The sequence below is a fragment of the Elephantulus edwardii genome, unplaced genomic scaffold (assembly GCF_000299155.1).
Source record: "Elephantulus edwardii isolate Elephantulus edwardi_28Jun2011 unplaced genomic scaffold, EleEdw1.0 scaffold00054, whole genome shotgun sequence".
Classification (NCBI taxonomy): domain Eukaryota; kingdom Metazoa; phylum Chordata; class Mammalia; order Macroscelidea; family Macroscelididae; genus Elephantulus; species Elephantulus edwardii.
In genome coordinates this window covers 12,308,034-12,326,719 of record NW_006399804.1, presented here as the reverse complement: position 1 = coordinate 12,326,719, position 18,686 = coordinate 12,308,034, and the positions used below count along the sequence as shown (strand labels likewise).

The 18,686-nt window shown below is 38.0% G+C and overlaps 1 protein-coding gene across 2 annotated transcripts in view; it reads right to left on the bottom strand.

The window, feature by feature from the left end:
• YME1L1 (YME1-like 1 ATPase) overlaps window positions 1-18,686 on the bottom strand; it is a 54,933-nt gene that overhangs the window by 30,143 nt on the left and 6,104 nt on the right. For both annotated transcript variants that reach the window (XM_006887085.1, XM_006887084.1), the window contains exons 2-3: window positions 17,353-17,484; window positions 4,270-4,432 (exon numbers count right to left, since the gene is read on the bottom strand). In XM_006887085.1, coding sequence (XP_006887147.1) covers window positions 4,270-4,432; window positions 17,353-17,484 — 295 coding nt within the window. The remainder of the gene's footprint in view (window positions 1-4,269; window positions 4,433-17,352; window positions 17,485-18,686) is intronic.

The following is an 18,686-nucleotide window of genomic DNA, read 5'->3' as shown; positions in this document are numbered from 1 at the left end:
TATAGACATGGAGCATCTAGTTTTCTAGCATCTATTTTTATGCCCTTTGTAAATATTTTTTTTTGCTTCACTCTCCCCTGCTACTGATCTGTTGATTTTGCAAGAGTGACTCTATATGTAAATAATTTCTTAGCTTCATAATTGTCCATCTGACTTATGTGACTGACTTACATGACTCAACATTAATTTGTTCTACTTTCATTCATGTTGTGCAGCTGTTCATCAGTTCTCGTTATTCATAATGTGCCATTGTAAGAATCTACCACTGTTTCTTTAACCATTTATCTGTTGATGGGATCTTGGGTTGCTTCTGACTCATTCTTTAGACTGTATACCTAGAAGTGAAATTGCCAGATCAAATGGTATTGTTATTTCCAATTTTCTAAGGAAGCATCAGGCTGCTTTCCACAGTACTTGCACCATTTTACATTGTCAAAAAGTTTGTAAGTTTCAGTGTCTTCACTTTTACCAGTATTTGTTGTTTAAAGTCTTATTGAAGACTGCTATTTGCTGGGACAAGGCAATAACCCTTTGCTGTTTGGATTTGCATCTTTCTAATACCTAGTGATCTCAAACACTTCTTCATATAGAGGGCTTTTTGGCTCTCTAAATGTCTTCTTTGGTGAAATGCCTATTCACGTCCTCTGCCTATCTGGACTGTATGTCTTTTTCCTGCTAAGGCAGTGTGGAAGTCGTGGTATTAACCTCAAGTTGGCTTTCTTATCCATTATCTTAGCCTCTGCTGGTTTCAACTACCTTAACTGCTGACGCATGAACTTGCAAATCAGCATCAGCCGAAGGACTGATATAAGAAAGCATTCTCCACACAGGATGAACAATCACAAAGAAACAGCAGTGCAACTGTGTTTAAGCATTCAGTGGAATCCAGGTGGGCCCACTGCTCACCAGTATCTCTGGGAGGAAACCCCCCCAAAACCAACAGCTTGCGTACCTGCAGTCATGTGAATCATTCCTGAGCCTCTGTAGGACCTTCTAGCAAATCTTTTCATAGAGCCCAAAAGACCATAGAGGAATTGAGGAACTGAGCTATTAATGGAAGCTTTATAACTGGACGAGCACTTATGATTATGCTGATCTGAGGTTTCTGATTCACGGTGTGCTATTAATCTTCGTGCACAGTATAATGAAAACTGGAGTTTTCTTTCTGAGAGACTATAAATTTTTCAATGTTTTGTCAGAAGTCACATCAGTAAAATTTTTTTTCCAATTCAAATTTGTGGTTTTTTTTTTACTCTTCTAGAGAATTCTTCTGATGTACATTGCTGTTGGTGGTTGCCACTGAGATGGGCACGACTCATTGCAACTCCATGAACAAAAGTCCTAATGCCTTTCTGTAAGTTTCTCCAAGTTCATAGTTTCCACAGGCATGTGGTTTAGGAAGGGGATGCCACACATGCTTCCAAACCTGTCTTACAACTAAGAGCTCCACCAAACACTATCCACATTATTAAACCATTATGGTATTTGATACCCAAATGGACCAGGTTTAGCATCAAAGCAAACCCAGATTACCTCAGTACAGCAAATTCACAAGGAATGATGTACAAAGTAGAAGAATGTGCCTCCAAAATACAGCAACACTAGTCTCACTTAGTAGTGGTTAACTGTTGTCAAGTCAAATACATAGCAACCCTATGAACAAAAGACATGAACTCTGTTCTATAATTAACGTCATTTCTTTATGATGTACATAGTTATTTCATTTTTAGGAAGTCTCAATAATTATCTAATTCATCTAATGATTGTTTATCACTTTACATGTGATACTTTATCGAAGCCTTAGCTTAAAGCTCCTATTTATTTCTTTAATGACCTATACAGAGTTTTAGGTTTCACTGAGGACCGTGATCCATCCTGAGTTAGTTTTTTCATATAATAGCTACTATGAATCTTGCTTCAATGTTCTACAGGGAAATATTCAATTTGTCAGCATCATTTGTTAAAGTGACTATCTTTTATCCATTTAATGGATTTCATCTCTTTCTTAAATATCAGTGGTCCATAAGTGGACAGGTTTGTTTCCAAGTTTTCCATTTTATTCCATTGGTCAACATACCTGTTGTAGTACCAGTACCACTGTTTTGATTACCATAGCTCGGTAATTAAGTTTTGAAATCAAGAAATGAGGCCTCATACTCTGTCTGCCTTCCTCAATTATTTCTTTGCTTAATCTTTACACTTTCCTTTTCAGGCTGTGATTATTTTTTCCATATGTTCAAAAAAATGACAGTATTTGGATAAGGTTTGTATAGTTCCTATAGACTGAGTTTAATAATATTACCATTTTTACAATGTTGAGAAGTCTCTCAATCCAAGAATGTGGTATCTTTTCCCATTTACATAAGGCTCTCTGGGGTTCTTTCCATAGTGTTTTATAAGTCAAGTTAAATTTATTCACAAATATTTCATCTTATAAGTGACAGTCATAAAAGGCTGTTCTCCTCAAAGTTCTGTTAACTATTGAGAAATCCAACTGATTTTCATATAATGATCTTGTTCTCTGCCACTTTGCTGATCCATTCAAAGAAATCAAATTATTTCCTTGCTGAGTTTTTTTTTGTTTTCCACACACATGATCACATTATTTGCAAATAAAGATAGTTTTGTCTCCTTGTTGCCAATCTGGATGTTTTTCGTTTCTTTACTTGCCTTATTGTTCTGGCTAGGGACATATATAATAGTATATTGTTGTGTTGTTATTAAGTGCCGTTGAGTGGCACTTATAGCAGTGGTCATAAAGAACTTAGTCTCATTCAAAATCTAAATTCCTTCATTTACACTGACAATAACATTGGCTACTGGTTTTGTATATATGCTTTAACTCTGTTGAGGAATTTTCCTCTACTCCTAGTTTGTTGAGCATCTTCATCAGTAAGGGGTGCTAAATTTTTTCCCTAAACATCTTTATGCATCAATTGAGATGATCATGTGATTCAATCTATTGCTACTGACTGCTCTTCTAATGTAGAACTATCCTTGCATAGCTGGTATGAATCCCTCATGACCATGAAGAATGACTTTTTGTGAATGATGTTTGACTGGCCAAGGCTTTTGCATCTAATTCATGAGAGATATTGTTTTTTAATTTTCTATTTGAGTGCTGTCTTCGCCTAGGGTTATACTTGTTTACAGAATTAGTTTGGGAGTAATCCATCTCTTACTATATTCTGCAACAGTCTGGGTAGAACTAATGTCAATTCATTTCTTTTTAATCTGGTATGCAAATATAAATATAGCTGTCAAAGTAACTAACTAGATTCAAATCTAAAGTGGTAAAAGATACATATTTAGCATAAAGCTACTTTTAATCAAGAACACAGAATTTTCATTTTTTTTTAAATACAATTTCAAAATCTCAAGGGAAGAATGTGATAAATCACTGTAAAACCAAAGCTATTATTATCTTTGTATTACAATCCAAGAAATGTCATATAAAAACCAAAGATATACTCATCTAAATACAATGGAGTCACACCCATGTTTATTGCTACATCATTCACAATAGCAAAGAAATGGAAATAACTGCAGTACTCATCAACGAATGAATGGATAGAAAAACTATGATGTATTCACTCAATGGACTACTATGCAGCACTGAAAAACAATCAACTAATAAAACATTACCCAATATGTAAAACAACATGTAATGCCTGGAAGACATTATACTGAGTGGAATGCCTCAGTCACAAGAGGACAAATACTGCATAACACTGCTATTATAAAATAGGACTGACGGGTTTGGGGGATGAGAGGTTGGGGAGAGAATAAGAAAAGAAAACACTGCATTTGAACAGATGAAAGGAAGTCTGAAAGCAATATATGATTAGGCATTATATGTATGACAATCATCTAGAACAAGAGGCGCACTGCAAAGTGGAGGGGAGGGGAAGGAAAGAGAAGAAAATGTGCAACAATGAATATATAAAAGAAAACTACAATGTAGTATACAGGTTTCGATTTGGGGAGCCAAAAAAGAATACTATTAGACAAACTTTATTTGGTTAATTGTACTAATGCTAATTTCATAGTTTAGGCAAATGCAGTATGGCAATATAGATGAAGGGAATATTAGGAACTTTGTATTACCTTTGTAATTCTTCTGCAACATGAAAACTATTTCTAACAGTAGACCATTAGGAAAGAACCATGCCTATAGCAAATTCTAACAAATGGTAGCTAGTATAATTATTATTATTGTTGTTCTAAAATGGCTTGTTTAAACTGGAAGCAAAATATATACTGACTTACCATATTTATTCTCAAAAAAGGACTGTGCAGAAACATAAGATGTATGCCAATGGGAAGAAATTTTTTTGCCTTTAAAAAGTCCTGGAAGTAAACAGTCCACGAGTTGATCAAGCTGTCCAATTTTTAATTCTGATAATCCAAGGTCCTTTAAGTTAAGTACAGGCTGCAAGATGACATAAAACATGTAATTAAATTATCATGCTATTTTACTTTTTAAAAAAAACCCATTAAAATATTTTTATACCTCTAGTTTTACAGAAAACAGTTACATGAATAAAGGAGAAAAATTACTACAAATTAGTGCTTTTGACTCACAGCGACCCTCTACACAACAGCCCTTTGGAGAGGTCCCTAACAGCAGACTTTCCCATAGCAATACGTGTTTTAATTTCCTGGCTGCGGGTGCAAAGAGTGTTGATTGTGGAGCCAAGCAAACTAAAGCTGTGAACAACCTCAATCTCTTCAACATCCATCCTGATGCTACCAATTGGTCCATTGGTGAGAATCTTTGTTTTCTTGATGTTGAGTCTCATTTATATTGAAGGCTGCAGTCCTTGACCCTCTGCAGCAAGCACTTCAGTTTCTCCTCAGCAAGCAGGGTTGTGTCATCTGCATAACACAGATTGTTAATGGATCTTCCACCAACCCTGATGCCATACTTCTCCTCATAGAGCCCAGCCTTCCGGATAATCTGCTCTGCATACAGGGTGACAAGGTATGGAGATAGGACACATCCCTGACGTACACCCTTCCCAATTTTGAACTATGCAGTGTTTTCTTGCTCTGTTCTGATGACAGCCTCCTGGTCCAAGTACAGGTTTCGCATTAGCACGATCAAGTGTTCTGGGATTCCCATTATTCTCAGTCAGCCACAGTTTGTTATGATCCACACAGTCAAACCCCTTTGCATAATCAATGATACACAGACAAGACATCCCTCTGGTATTCCCTGCTTTCAGCCAAGATCCCTCTAACATTAGCTACAATATCCCTAGTAACATAACCCTTCTAAACCAGTCTGGACTTCTGGCAGTTCTCTGCTGATGTGCTGTTCCAGTTGTTTTTGGATAATCTTCAGTAAAATCTTGCCTGCATGTGAAATCCATGATACTGTTCTATAATTTCCACACTCTGTTGGTTCACCCTTCCTTGGAATGGGAACTAATATAAGATCTCTTCCAGTCAGTTGGCCAAGTTCATATGGTATCCTTAAAATAAAGAGTTGATGCATTTAAGAATGCATGTATGGAGAAAAAGGGTACACTTTTAGGCAAACCTAAACCACTGAGCTTTTAATAATGCCCTGGTAGTATATTGGTTGACTGCCAATATTGAGCTTCTAACGATTTCTTTCACAATTGTAGTGAATTTGATTCCTACTCAGTCCCTCAGGTGAGAATGATGTGTAAAGTTTTAATTTTTGTCTTTTAAAAAAGGTATTTGCCATGAATAAAGCATTTTAAATACAAAATTCAGTCATTCTCTTTCAAGTCTCATTTTTATCAGCAAGCTCATATTTTCCAACTATTATCCTTTCTTCACTATTTCCCAATTTTGCAGTCCAGTCACCAATTACCATTAACACATCCTAATTGCATGTTCTGTCAACTTCAGACTGCAAGATTTGTCTCAGAAAGGGTGGAGCCAGAGTGCCACTTAGAAGCAAGGAGTGATGAAACTTCACTTCACATACTTTGGGCATATTCCTTGGAGAGGAACATGATGCTAGGAAGGGTGGAGGGTTGGCAAAGAGGAAGACCCTCAACAAGGTGGAATGACATGGTGACTGCTGCAATGGGCTCTTATGTGTCGAGAAGTGTGAAGATGGCATAGAAGAGGATTCAGATCTTTCGTTCATAGGGTATGAGTCCTAACTCAATGTACCTAACAATAGTATAGTGGTTAAGTGTGTATCTACTAATAGAGAAGCTAGCAGTTAAGCACTTTCATTCATGAAAATCAAGTGAAATGCATTGTATTCCCCTGTCTTGTCTTGATATAAAATAGTGTAATTTAAAGTTAGTCTACCAGTGTCAATGAAACATAAGTACTTGCCAAGTTTAAAGTGTATAAGAGGACTCTTTCCTCTCACATTGTGGGCATGATCTGAGGTCAAGAGATAGGATGCTGAGGCTGGATAAGGCCATTCAAGTGATAATCCTCACTAGTTCACAGAAATTTAAAGCTTATTCTGTTCCCGATTTACATAAACAAAACCCCAGCTGAGAAAGAAAGGGTATGCTCTACTATGCCAAGATATCTCATCCCTCTGCTTCATTACTAAAGTCCTTCCTTGATGAAAATGTTTTAAAGTTATTCCCATATAACTTTAAACAAAGGAAGAATACAGACTTCAATATGAATTACATCTCAACATCAACAAAACGAAATTGTCACCACCAGGCCAAAATGAGCTATGGCCAAATTGTGAAGAGCCTTATTTAAATTTAATTAAAATTTCTTATTTTAGACACTTTTAAGTTTTCTTTTATAACAAGATAATTCTTTATGGTACTGACTTTGTATATTCCTTTCATCTTCTTTCCATGCTTCCTACAACATTCAAGATTTTGCCCTTCACTATTGGCAATTCAAGGCTTGATTTAATTCTTCAGTTCTTCCAGCTTGAGAAATGCAGAGAGTGTTCTTTTTGGTTTGCTAACTCCAGCTCTCTGCACTTTTTGTTATAATACTTTGTCTTCTCAAGCAGCCCTCTGCAATTTTTTGTTAGGCTCACTTAATTGTAGCATTTCTTGCCTGTTTTGGCTTGTCTACATTTTAAAGGAAATTTCAAAAGTCTCTTCTGACATCTATTTTAGTTTTTTTCTCTCTTTTCTGTTTTTGTAATGATCATTCATGTTCTTATTTTGCAAATAATTGATAAATATTTTATCTTCAATCTTCATTGTTCAGATAATTGTAAATTCTTTATCCTGCTTGGATCTACACTGATCTAGGAGCTAGGTATAATCTACAATTTAAAAAAAACATTAAAATCTGAAGGTAATTGTTTTGGACATCTCAAATCAAGTTCCTGGAAACAAATCCAGATGGATATGTTTAACAAATTATTAGATGAAACAGTTTACAACATAAAGAGATTAGGGGTTGGAGATTTAGATTTGAGGTAAAGATGTATTGTGACATGAAAATAACCTAGAAAAAATGTACAAAATGAAAATGAAATCCAGATCAACTGGCATAACAGTATACAAAGACAACGTTTGGGTAAGTGGTGACTTTTGAGGAGCTATTTAAGGTCAACTGTTGGTCTCTCCCTGCTTGGAACAAAGTGGGAAGAAAAACAAACTTTTTACACTAACACACCACACAAACCTTAACTTCAATGACTCCAAGACCAGAATTACTTGCTTGTCTACCAAGACCTGTAACCTGTCACTGCTCACCCCCTCTAAATGTAATCAGGGTAGAAGGAAAATCCTGAAGAGAGTTGGATAAAATACGGAGCAAAACTAAAGAAATAAAAGGGCAGGTTTACTGACTCAATAGAGACTGGTCAAAAGTCTTGACTTTACTTTTAGTAACTGAAGTGGTTGTTTTTCCCCTCCAACAACCCTAGAACAAAAGCCCCATAGCTCAACTCTCAAACAACAGACATTCCTAAATAAATTGACACAAGACAGGTCAGGGTTAGATCTATTGCTCTAGGGTCACTATGACTTGATGGCACCTAACAACAACTACAGGTAAATATTAACACCAAGAAAAGCTCTGACTTCTTAGAATAGCCAATCATTTATGGTCAAAAGAGCAGAATTTACCCAAACGTAAAGTTCAGAAGTCAGGATAGAAGGATTAATGAAACTGATAATCACAGAGAGAAGTACAAAGTATTGTACTTAATGAGTATTGTAATTAACATTATAAAACAAAACATGTATGAATAGCGGGATGAAAAACCATTCAAAAGACAAAAGCAAAATTAGATTAAAAATACATGACAATAAATTCCATAATTAACAGATTAATTGCTGTGATGCTGAACACTGTCACACTGATGTGTCATATGTGATAATGGTTACCCATTACAGACAGTGTTTGTTAGGGCTTCCAGATTAAAACAAGCCTGGAAGCTGGAGCGGCACCCACTTCCAAAATGGGTTGCCTCCAGAAACTCTATGAACAGTGCTCAGGCCTTCCATTCACAGGGTCGCTATGAGTCGTCTACAACTCAATGGCACCTAACACCACCACCACCACAACAACAGATTGGCAAATATAAAAGCCAACAAAACAAAAATTGGGAATATATCTGAGAGTAACATTGCATAATTAAACAGAGTGTTCTGAACGTAATAGCCATGTTGTTGTTGTTTGGTGCCATAGGAAGTATTTTAAAATAAGTTTAATATCAAAACTAAAAAGCTTTTTCTTTTGCACTCAGAAAACTACCACTGACTTTAACGAAATAAATCTGTAAAATCAAAAAAGCATTAGCCAAGTCCAGATCTCTAGTCCCGTGACTGCCTACCTCCAGCATTGTCGCAAATACCCAGTGCCCAGAACACCAGCCCTGGTACCTGCACCCTATGCCTGGAACCCTGACCCCGACGTCCCATGCCCTGAACTCTCGTCCCGACACCCCGTTCCTGGAGCTCCAGTCCTGACGCCAATGCCCATGCTGAGAGTGATGTTGGAGATTGAGCGACGTAGTTTGTGGCGGGACACTGCTGTTGGCTGGAGCACATGGGACCCTTCAAGTTCAATCAAAAGAGAACGAGACAGCTGGAGCTCATTTTTAAATGGAAAACCAAGGCCTTCTGGTCTCTGCGCTCCACCTTGAGTCCAGTCTATCAACTGCCTTTAGCCCAGAACATCTTGGGTTACCCTAGATGTGGCAGTTGTCTGACAGGAGGCTACTTCCACCGGACTTTTCTCTACCGAACTGAAGGATATTTGCCTTGGGTCAGAGGGCAGAGAGAAACTCAGGCAGGGTAGCTGCCACACAGTCTTCTGGAGCAATGACTTCAGATCAAAAACCTGCTATCAGGGAAGCCACAGACTGAGAAAAAGCATTTGGGAATGACATGTCAGATAAGGGACTTATAGCTAGAATTTATAAAATACTTAAGTACCACAACAAGATAAAGGTAAATAATCCAATTAAAAAATAGGCACAGGATATGAACAGACACTTCACAAAAGAAGATATTCAGATGGCCAACAAGCACATGAAGAAATGTTCAAAATCCCTAGCTCTAAGAGAGATACAAATAAAACAACTATGAAATACCATCTCACCCCAGTCAGAATAGCAAAATTTAACAGAACAGCAAGCAACAAATGCTGGCGAGGTTGTGGAGAAACTGGAACCCTTATTCACTGTTGGTGGGAGTATAAAATGGTACAACCACTGTGGAAGGCGGTATGGCGCTTTCTCAAAAAGTTGAAAATAGAGATACCATTTGACCCACCAATTCCACTACTAGGAATATATCCCAAAGAGACCATAACTGACATCCAAGCAGATATATGCATACCCATGTTTATCACAGCTTTGTTCACAAATAGCAAGGAGTTGGAAACAACCTAAGTGCCCATCAACAAAGGAATGGATAGAAAAGCTGTGGTATATTCACAAAAATGGAATGCTACACTGCATTGAAAAACAAGGAACTCATACAATCTTATTCAAAACGGGTGACCCTGGAGGACATTATGCTGAGTGAAATATCTCAGTCACAAAAGGACAAATACTGCATGGTGCCACTGTTGTAGAATGGGACTGATATCAGGGTTGGGGTAAGACTGAGAAAAACTGGATAAATTATATATACTGCATTGAAATAGATGAGGGAAAGAATAATTTAAAAGCTATATATGATAGGGTATTATAGTTATCACAAGAGTTCAGAATTAAGGGTGCATAGTGGAGTGTACCTGGGGTAGTGGGAGGGGAGCAGGGGGACTGTATACCAAAGAAATAATTTTTCTTTTACTTTTTCAAAGAGAGGAACAAACTGGGGGGGAGGGGTGGGCAGGGAGAAAGGTTAGGCAGGGAAAAAAGTACAACAGGAATGAATGGAAATCCAAAATCTAAAGAAAAACAACCAGCTATCCCCTCAGACATGAAAAATTCTACCACAGCAATGTCATGTAAGAAGGAGGCTACCTCACTCCTTACACAAACCCAAAGTAAGATGTCATCCCCCAAAAAGTGACACAGTATTAGTGGATTTCCAAAAGCCAACAAGTCTGATGTTTAAAAGAACAATGATTGAATATTTTCAATGTGTAAAAGACAAACTTGAAGAATTACAGGACACTACAAGAAAAAAACCAGGAAGAACTTAAAAAAAAAAATTAAAAACAATACAGATAAAACAAATGAGGCATTAGAGGCTCTAAAAAAACAAAATATGAGGACCAAAGCTTCAGATGCTGCCGACATGATAGAGGGACACGTGAACATGGTTGAAGAGATGGAACACAGACCAGTGAAACAAGATGAATCATCACCACTGATGTGGTAGAGCAAAAAGCATAATCAAAAAGGAAGAAAAAAGAGAAAACCTAAGAATTATGTGGGACACCATAAAGAGAAATACCATGCATATAATCTGTATCAAAGAGCAAAAAGAGGCAACTAAAGGCACAGAAAAAGTTGTGCAAGAATTATTAGAAGAAAACTTTCCAGGCGTAATGAAGAATTATATATATATATAATTTTTTTTCCAAGAAGATGAGAGAATATCATATAGAACAGACCCCAAAAGAAAACCACCAAGACATTATCATAGTCAAATTTGCCAGAAACAAAGATAAGGAGAGTTCTGAAAGCAGCAAGGGAGAAAAACCTATAAAGGAGAGCAAATAAGATTAAGTGCCAATTTCTCAGCAGAAACCATGCAGGCAAGAAGACAATGGAATGACATATATCAAACACTCAAAGAACACAACTGTCAGCCAAGAATACTGTTCTCAGCAAAACTGTACATCAAATGTGAAGGAAAGATCAAGATATTCCCAGAAAAACAGAACCTAAGAGAGTTTGTAAAAACAAGACCAGCATTGCAGGAAACACTGAGAGATGTCCTTCTTACAGAGGTGCCACAGAAAGCAGCATGGACCAAAAGCAACTAGCAACAGCATCAAAAAGATCTCAACAAAATGATAGCAATGAAACCTCGCCTCTCAATAATCACAGTGAATGTAAATGGTTTAAATGCACCACTAAAGAGAAAAAGAGTAGCAGACTGGATTAAAAAAAAAAATCCATCAATATGACGTCTACAAGAGAGACACTTGAAAAATAAAGATGAAGAAAGACTAAAAATAAAATGGTGGGGGAAAATATACCAAGCAAATAGCAACCAGAAAAAAAGCAGGAGTGGCAATATTAATTTCTGATAAAATGGATTTCAATGCAAAAACCATCATAAAGGAAAGGGAAGATCACTACATAATGATTTAGGGTTCAATAGAACAAGATGACATAATAATAAGAAATATATATGCACCAAATGAGACCTGCAAAATATATAAAACAAACATTAACAAAACTGAAAAAGGAAATAGAAAACACTGCTACAGTAGTTTCAGACTTTAATATGCCACTCTCAAGAAAAGATGGAACTTTAGAAAGAAACTCAACAAAGATGCTGAAGAATCAAAACTACACAATAAACCAACTAGATCTCATAGGCTAATGCACCAAAAAAAAAAAAAAAAAAGCACAGTGTACCTTCTTCTCTGGTGTACATGGAACACTCTCCAGAGTAGATCACAGTTTAGGACATAAGGAAAGCATCAATATATTAAAAAACACAGAAATAATACAATGCATCTTCTTAGAACACAATGCTACAAAATTAGAAATTAATAACAAGAGGATAAAGAAGGGAAAAAACCATACATCTGGAGGCTGAACGACACTGTGCTTGAACATGAGTGAGTACTAGAAGAAATAAAAAATTGAAGTTTCTTGAAACAAATGACAATGAAAATACAACTTACAAAAAGCTCTGGGAAATAGCCAAAGCAGTAAGAAAGGGAGGAAAATGTGCAACAATGAGTGAATGGAAACCCAAGTCTTTATAAACTTACAACAAAAAATAAAGCATTAGTCAAAAAGAACAGAATGTTGTGTGAATTAAAGCTCACACTATTCTGTCAAGTATCTGAAAGCAAAGAGAAAAGAACTCCTTCAGTAACCTGGAAGAACTTGAAAAGGGCTTTTGCTTACTTTTCTTGGTAGGGTGGATTTTTTGTGCGTGTGTTTTTGTTTCTTTTTAAAAAAACAAAAACACATCTAAAATATTTTAATTTTTTTGACATATAGGTTAGATTTCTGAACAAGTAAAAATTGAGAAGATGATCATAGATAGGAGGTAGGATGGTTGAAAAGAGGGAAAATGTTGTTAAACAAAAAAACATTAAAGGAATGAGAGTACATCAGAGCTGGAAGGACAACATTATACAATCTACTATCTCAAGTGGAAGACTAACTTCTAAAATTCCACTTATCTTCAAGTACTTAAAATGTTCTGTGCCACAGGTACAGCAATTTCACTTGATGAAATAATATCAATAATTTAGCAATAAGGTTGGTAACAATAATGTCTGTTTATAGCAATAAAAATTTAGAAACCATTAAAAAAGTAAATGCACACAACGGAATATTCTAAAGTCACTGAAAATACAGAACAAGTATGGCTCATAAAATATTAAAGAGCAGCATCTAAATAAGCACATGTAGAGAACATAAGAGGATAATCTCATGAACTATACACACACTAAAACATCTAGAGAATGAGATCAGACATTTTTCTTTCATATACATTGGTATTTTCTAAAATTTCTAATATTAACATAAATTTCCTACAAGCACCAATTTTTATACAAGTAGTATCCGCAATAGGAAGGTTTACACACTATAATTTTTAAAGGGAATTATCAAAAAGGTAAAAAGTTTGAATAGACTTTCTATAGTAACGCCAAACAATATAAAAGGAATGCATAAAGATGGTGTGGTGTTCGCTTAAGACTTGGCTTTTCTAGCCCTCAAGTTAGCCCCCTCTGGTCTCAAACTAACATAACTGCAGATACATGGTCTTACAAATCAGCAGCTGTGGGACCATGATAAGAGAGAGAACTTTCCACACTGAGCTGCAAGACTTGAAACTGGGGCAAGACCCTGGTGATGGTGGTAGAGACACTATGGAACTGCGGTGGAGAAACTGTGGCAAAGTATAATCAGAGGATCCCTGATATAAAGGCCACAGTTAAAGGTTCTGCTGTTCTTGCCAGTTGGTGGAGGAAAAAGCTGACTGCTGAACTGGAATTGTTCTGGGGTCTGCAGGGCTAAAACTTGGGGCTTATATTGGGTGATGATACTCTTTGCTGCCCCTGTTGTTGCTATTAGGTGCTGTCAAGTCAAGTATGACCCATACTGACCCTGTGAACAACAGATCTGAATCCTGTCCTATCCTGTGCCATCCTCACACATTAGAGCTCAGTACAGTAGTCACCACCTAGTTAAGGGTCTTCCTCTCCTTTGCTGACCCTATAGCCTTCCATCGGTTGAGTCTTGCCTGAGAGTTTATTTGGAGTCTCCTGTTTGAAGCAGTTGAATTCTGAAAGGTAGGTTGTTTTTTATTTAACTATCAGGTGTGAGCTGTTTGTTTTAATTAACAAGCTGTTTGTTTTAATTAACAAGCTCTTGTGGGCTGGAAACCTCTTGTTTAAACCAATTATGACCCAGTTGGCAGGACTTTGTGATTTAAAAATTGGTTGGGCATGAAGGCCTGTGGCTCTCAAGCCTGGTATGAAGACAAATTTGCTATTAGAGTTACAAACTAACTTGTCAGTTTGTTGTGTTCAGGGAGAACACTGTTGTAATTGGTACAGCACTTATCTGTCAGTTTGCTGAACTGAGAGATAACTGATAGGATGCTGTGATATTGAAAGCTAAACCACTGGTGTGTCAAATGCCAAAAGAGTTACTTACCCATGATGGGCAGGGTTTAGTAGAGCTCTCAAATTAAGACAAACTAGGAAGGAGAACTGGCCACCCACTTCTTAAATAACAAGCCTCCAAAACCCCTATGAATTTCAGAAAAATGTGGATAGTTGTATTAGTAGTGCTAGAGACCAGAATGGAAGCCAGTCGAAATGAAGAAAAATAAAGGTCCACTTCATTTAGAGGTACACACCCTTAGAGTAAGGGTCATGTAAACCTGGTATGTCCACTTGCTGTACAGAGGTAACTCGTGGTTGCTGTGAAGCCAAACACTGAGACACTGATGAGTCAAATGTGAGAATGGTTACCCATGGTGGACAGTGTTTGGTGAAGCTCCCTTATTAAAACAAGCTTGGAAGCAGGAGTGACATCCACTTACACAAAAGCTTGCCTCTGGAAACCCTATGAACCTGGAAAAAGGACAAAAGTTATACAGGAGGTGTCCAGGACCTTCACTCATAGGGTCGCTATGAGTAGCCTGTGACTCGATGGCACTTAACACCACTACCAACAACAACAACAACAGTATAGAGGCAGAGAGAGCGCACGTGCAGTTGGCCTTAGCGGACAGAAAAAGATGCTCCCAAGCCAAAGGTGGTGACTATACTCCGCAGACCTTAGGTCTGCCTTTAATTGTTTTTGGTGAAACATTCTTCTAGGTTGTAAAACTCTGGTATGTCCACTTGCTGTACAGAGGTAACTCGTGGTTGCTGTGAAGCTGAACACTGTGACACTGATGAGTCAAATGCGAGAATGGTTACCCATGGTGGACAGTGTTTGGTGAAGCTCCCCAATTAAAACAAGCTTGGAAGCAGGAGTGGCATCCACTTCCACAACAGTTTGCCTCTGGAAACCCTATGAACCTGGAGAAAGGACAAAAGTTATGCTGGAGGTGTCCAAGACCTTCATTTGTAGGGTCTCTATGAGTCGCATGCGACTCAAAGGCACTTAACAACACCATGGAATTTATGCTACAAAACTAAAAATTGTGAAAAATGAAACAGAACCTATCAATACTAACACAGTAAGCAGTAGTGAGATGAGATGGGCTAGATTTGACCACTTTGAATGCTGGGAATGAAAAACAGTGAAAAAGTCAATTTTGCTTCCCCTACTCTCCGAAAGGCATGTGGTTCAAGGCTACCAGCTGCTCTACAAAAGTATGGTGAAAGACTATGACTCTGACACGCTTCTTGATTTTAAACTACATACTATCTATCCTCTTGCTCTTCAAGACTATTTCTTGGTCTATGTGCCAGCTCTGTATGAGCACAATTAAACTCAAAACTCACTGTTGTTAGGGAACTCACAGATGACCCTCCCGTAGGTTTTCAGGATTCATAAATCACAAAGGAGAATACTGCACCTTCTGTCTCTGTTGGAGTCAATGGGAAACGTGAACTGTCAAAAGGGCATCACTTCTGGGTTAGTAATACAACTCTGTACAGCCTATTTCCACTAAAGCCCATTTCTTGTCACTGTTGTGAAGTGCTGTGAATTCAACTACAACTCCTAACAACCCTAATAACAGATTAAAAATTGTGTCCTCCTCACAGAAGTGTCGCACTATCTGACAACATTCTGCAGCTACTCAGATCATTTTTACTAGCTAATTTTGTTCCAGACACAGATCAGGTACTCTACCCTAGTCTGTGTTTGTAAACTCTGCTAAAAGCTGTCTACCATAGAAGACTGGGTTGATATATGAAATACATACAGCACCGCTTCCACTATCACAGCAATATGCAAGCCTTACAGTGTAATAAAATTGCAGGTAAGTGCTAGATATTAAGATGAACATTGATTTTAAGAACTTAATTATATTTTCTATGGAAAATGTATTCTGAAGTACAAGCAAATCTATTCTGAAGTACAAGGTTTATGAATAAACCTTTTAAAGACAGTCTCTGAAATCTTAAGCAACATCAACCCCCAGTGCCCCAGTTACTGTATCAATCCATCTCATCTGGGGTCTTCCTCTCCTTTGCTGTCCCTCCACCCTTCTGAGCATGATGTCCTCCAAGGACCAGTCTCTCCTGGCCAAGTGCCCAAACTATGTGAAAAGGTAGCTTCAAAATCCTAGACTCCAAGCAGAGACTTGGTTTCACCTTCTGGAAGATAAATTTATTCATTTTTCTTGGTAGTCCATGGTATGTTCAAGACACTTCGCCAGCACTACAACTTGAGGGCATCTATTCTCCTTCTAGTATCCTTAGTCACTGACCAGCTCTCTGATGCATAGCAAGTAAATGAGAGGACCGTGTCCTGGATTAGGTGCATCTTAGTGTGGGAAGCCAAATATCAAATCTAATACTAATAATAAACCAAATGCTATTATCAGGATATGAGGGAGGTATAATACAAGCTAGAATTCATCCTGTGGCACAAAGGCATTCCTTAAAAGTCTACATAATTCCTAGTTTGTATGAATCCCTCCCTCTTGAGATAAGCCTAAGGTAAACAACAGAGAAGAACTCAGCCTTATTTACAAAAGACTTCCCCATGATCCTTTGCTTTTCTTTACTACTCCCAGCTGTTAGCCCCCTGCCATCATACTTACTGGCCTGACCCCCATTCCTATGTGTCCCCATCTCTGTTTTTTCCTTCGGACAACAACACCTTAATCTCTAGACTGACATGTCTGCTTTTCAGTACTCTGGAGACCTCCCTGACAGCTGACCTTTCCAGGGCAATTCATCTTTTTATTTCCTGAGTGTTGGTGTCAAGAGATATTCTAGAATAGTAAATGCCACTTATTTTTCTAACTTCCAGGTTCATGGCTACTGTGAAAGAATATAAAAGTGTATCTTGCTAGTATTACACAAGCAGTAATTTAGGAGTTGAATATCAAATAGAACACCATATAGGATTTTTAAAAATATTTCATTAGTAAAGAAGAAAGCAAAAGCATTAAGCATTATACTATATGTAAAATGAAGATGGAATAGTAAGTCTTTAATTGCAAAGAAGATTAAGAAAAATATATAAATCATCATATAACAACAAAGGTCTACAGAAAGATATTTATTCAAATATGACACAAACTGAGTTAAAAGAATGTTTTTCAAACAAATGGAGTATCTTTTCATAAATACTATTACCTCACTGCTGGGAGCCTCATGCTCAGTAATTACATCTCGATGCTGGTTTTGAGGAACTGAAGCACTGAAAGAAACAGCTGTATTTTTTGGTGAATGAAAGGCATTGATGAGATGACTCAGAGGAACTGTAACCTAGGAAAAGATAAAGGTGACATTAAGCATGTTTTTAAAATAAAACACAAAAAGTATCTTTTCATGTCAAGAGTTGAAATATAAGAATAAATATATACTATATACTAGTACCCATATTCACTGCAACATTTATAATAGGAAAAAGATGGAAACCACAAGTGTTCATCAAGTAACAGATGGTTAAGCAAACATGGTACATTCACAATGGAGTACTATGTAAAATGAAGAATCTGTGAAACACTGTGCCATGCTGATGATTCTAGAGGAAATAATGCTCATGTCAGTCAGTACAAAAGGCTAAAATGGTATAAGATCACTATTATAAAAAGTTAAGGAACCGGTGCTGGCTGAAAATCGCCTGTGACTTCATCCATAGCCACTGGTGAGAGTCAGCGCCCAGAGCCATCAGGGGCTTTAAGCTCACTGCCCACTGCTGTGGTGTGGACAGCTGAAACCCAGGCCCCGACAGGCACCTGGGGGGGGAAGGGGAACCCAGACTCTACTTCATGCTCTGCTGGAGAAGGAGGGGCAGTCTCCTGTACCAGTCAGATCCAATTTGACGGTACACACACACACACACACACACACTTTTTCTTGTTCTTTTTTAAAAAAAGACTTCAGCCGCAGCGGCCCTCTGCCAGGGGCGGGCTGCCCTCGGCCCCCTGCCCGGGGTGAGCTGCCCTCGGCCCTCTTCCCGGGGCGAGCCGTCATGGCCTTCTGCCCGGGGCAAACCGTCGCAGCCCTCAGGAGCAAGAAGGCAAGCAGCTGTAACCCAAGACCACCAGTAAGGTGATAAAGCATCCTCCCTTCCCCCCTTTATATCTACGCCCCTGTTTCAGCATGAAGAAGCCAGAGAGTCGGCATCCAATTCCCAAATCAATAAGACAGTTGGTTTAATTACTATTGGAAAATGCTTGTCATTCCTCTGTAGCATCTGGTCCCCACTGGACCCTCATCATTTCTTTCACCTGCTCCCCCAACCGACCAAACTGTGCAGCTCTGCAACTGCATCCTGGCCCATCCTCACCCTTCTGCCCCCAACCCTCACCTCCTTGTACCCCCAATATGTTTTTCCCAATTAAAAAAAAAAAAGTTAAGGAAAGGTGGAGCTCTCGTGGCCTAGTGGCAAGAAGCTGCACTGCAATCTCAGAGGTGCATGGTTCAAATCCACCAGATGCTCTGCTGGAGGAGGGACAATCACC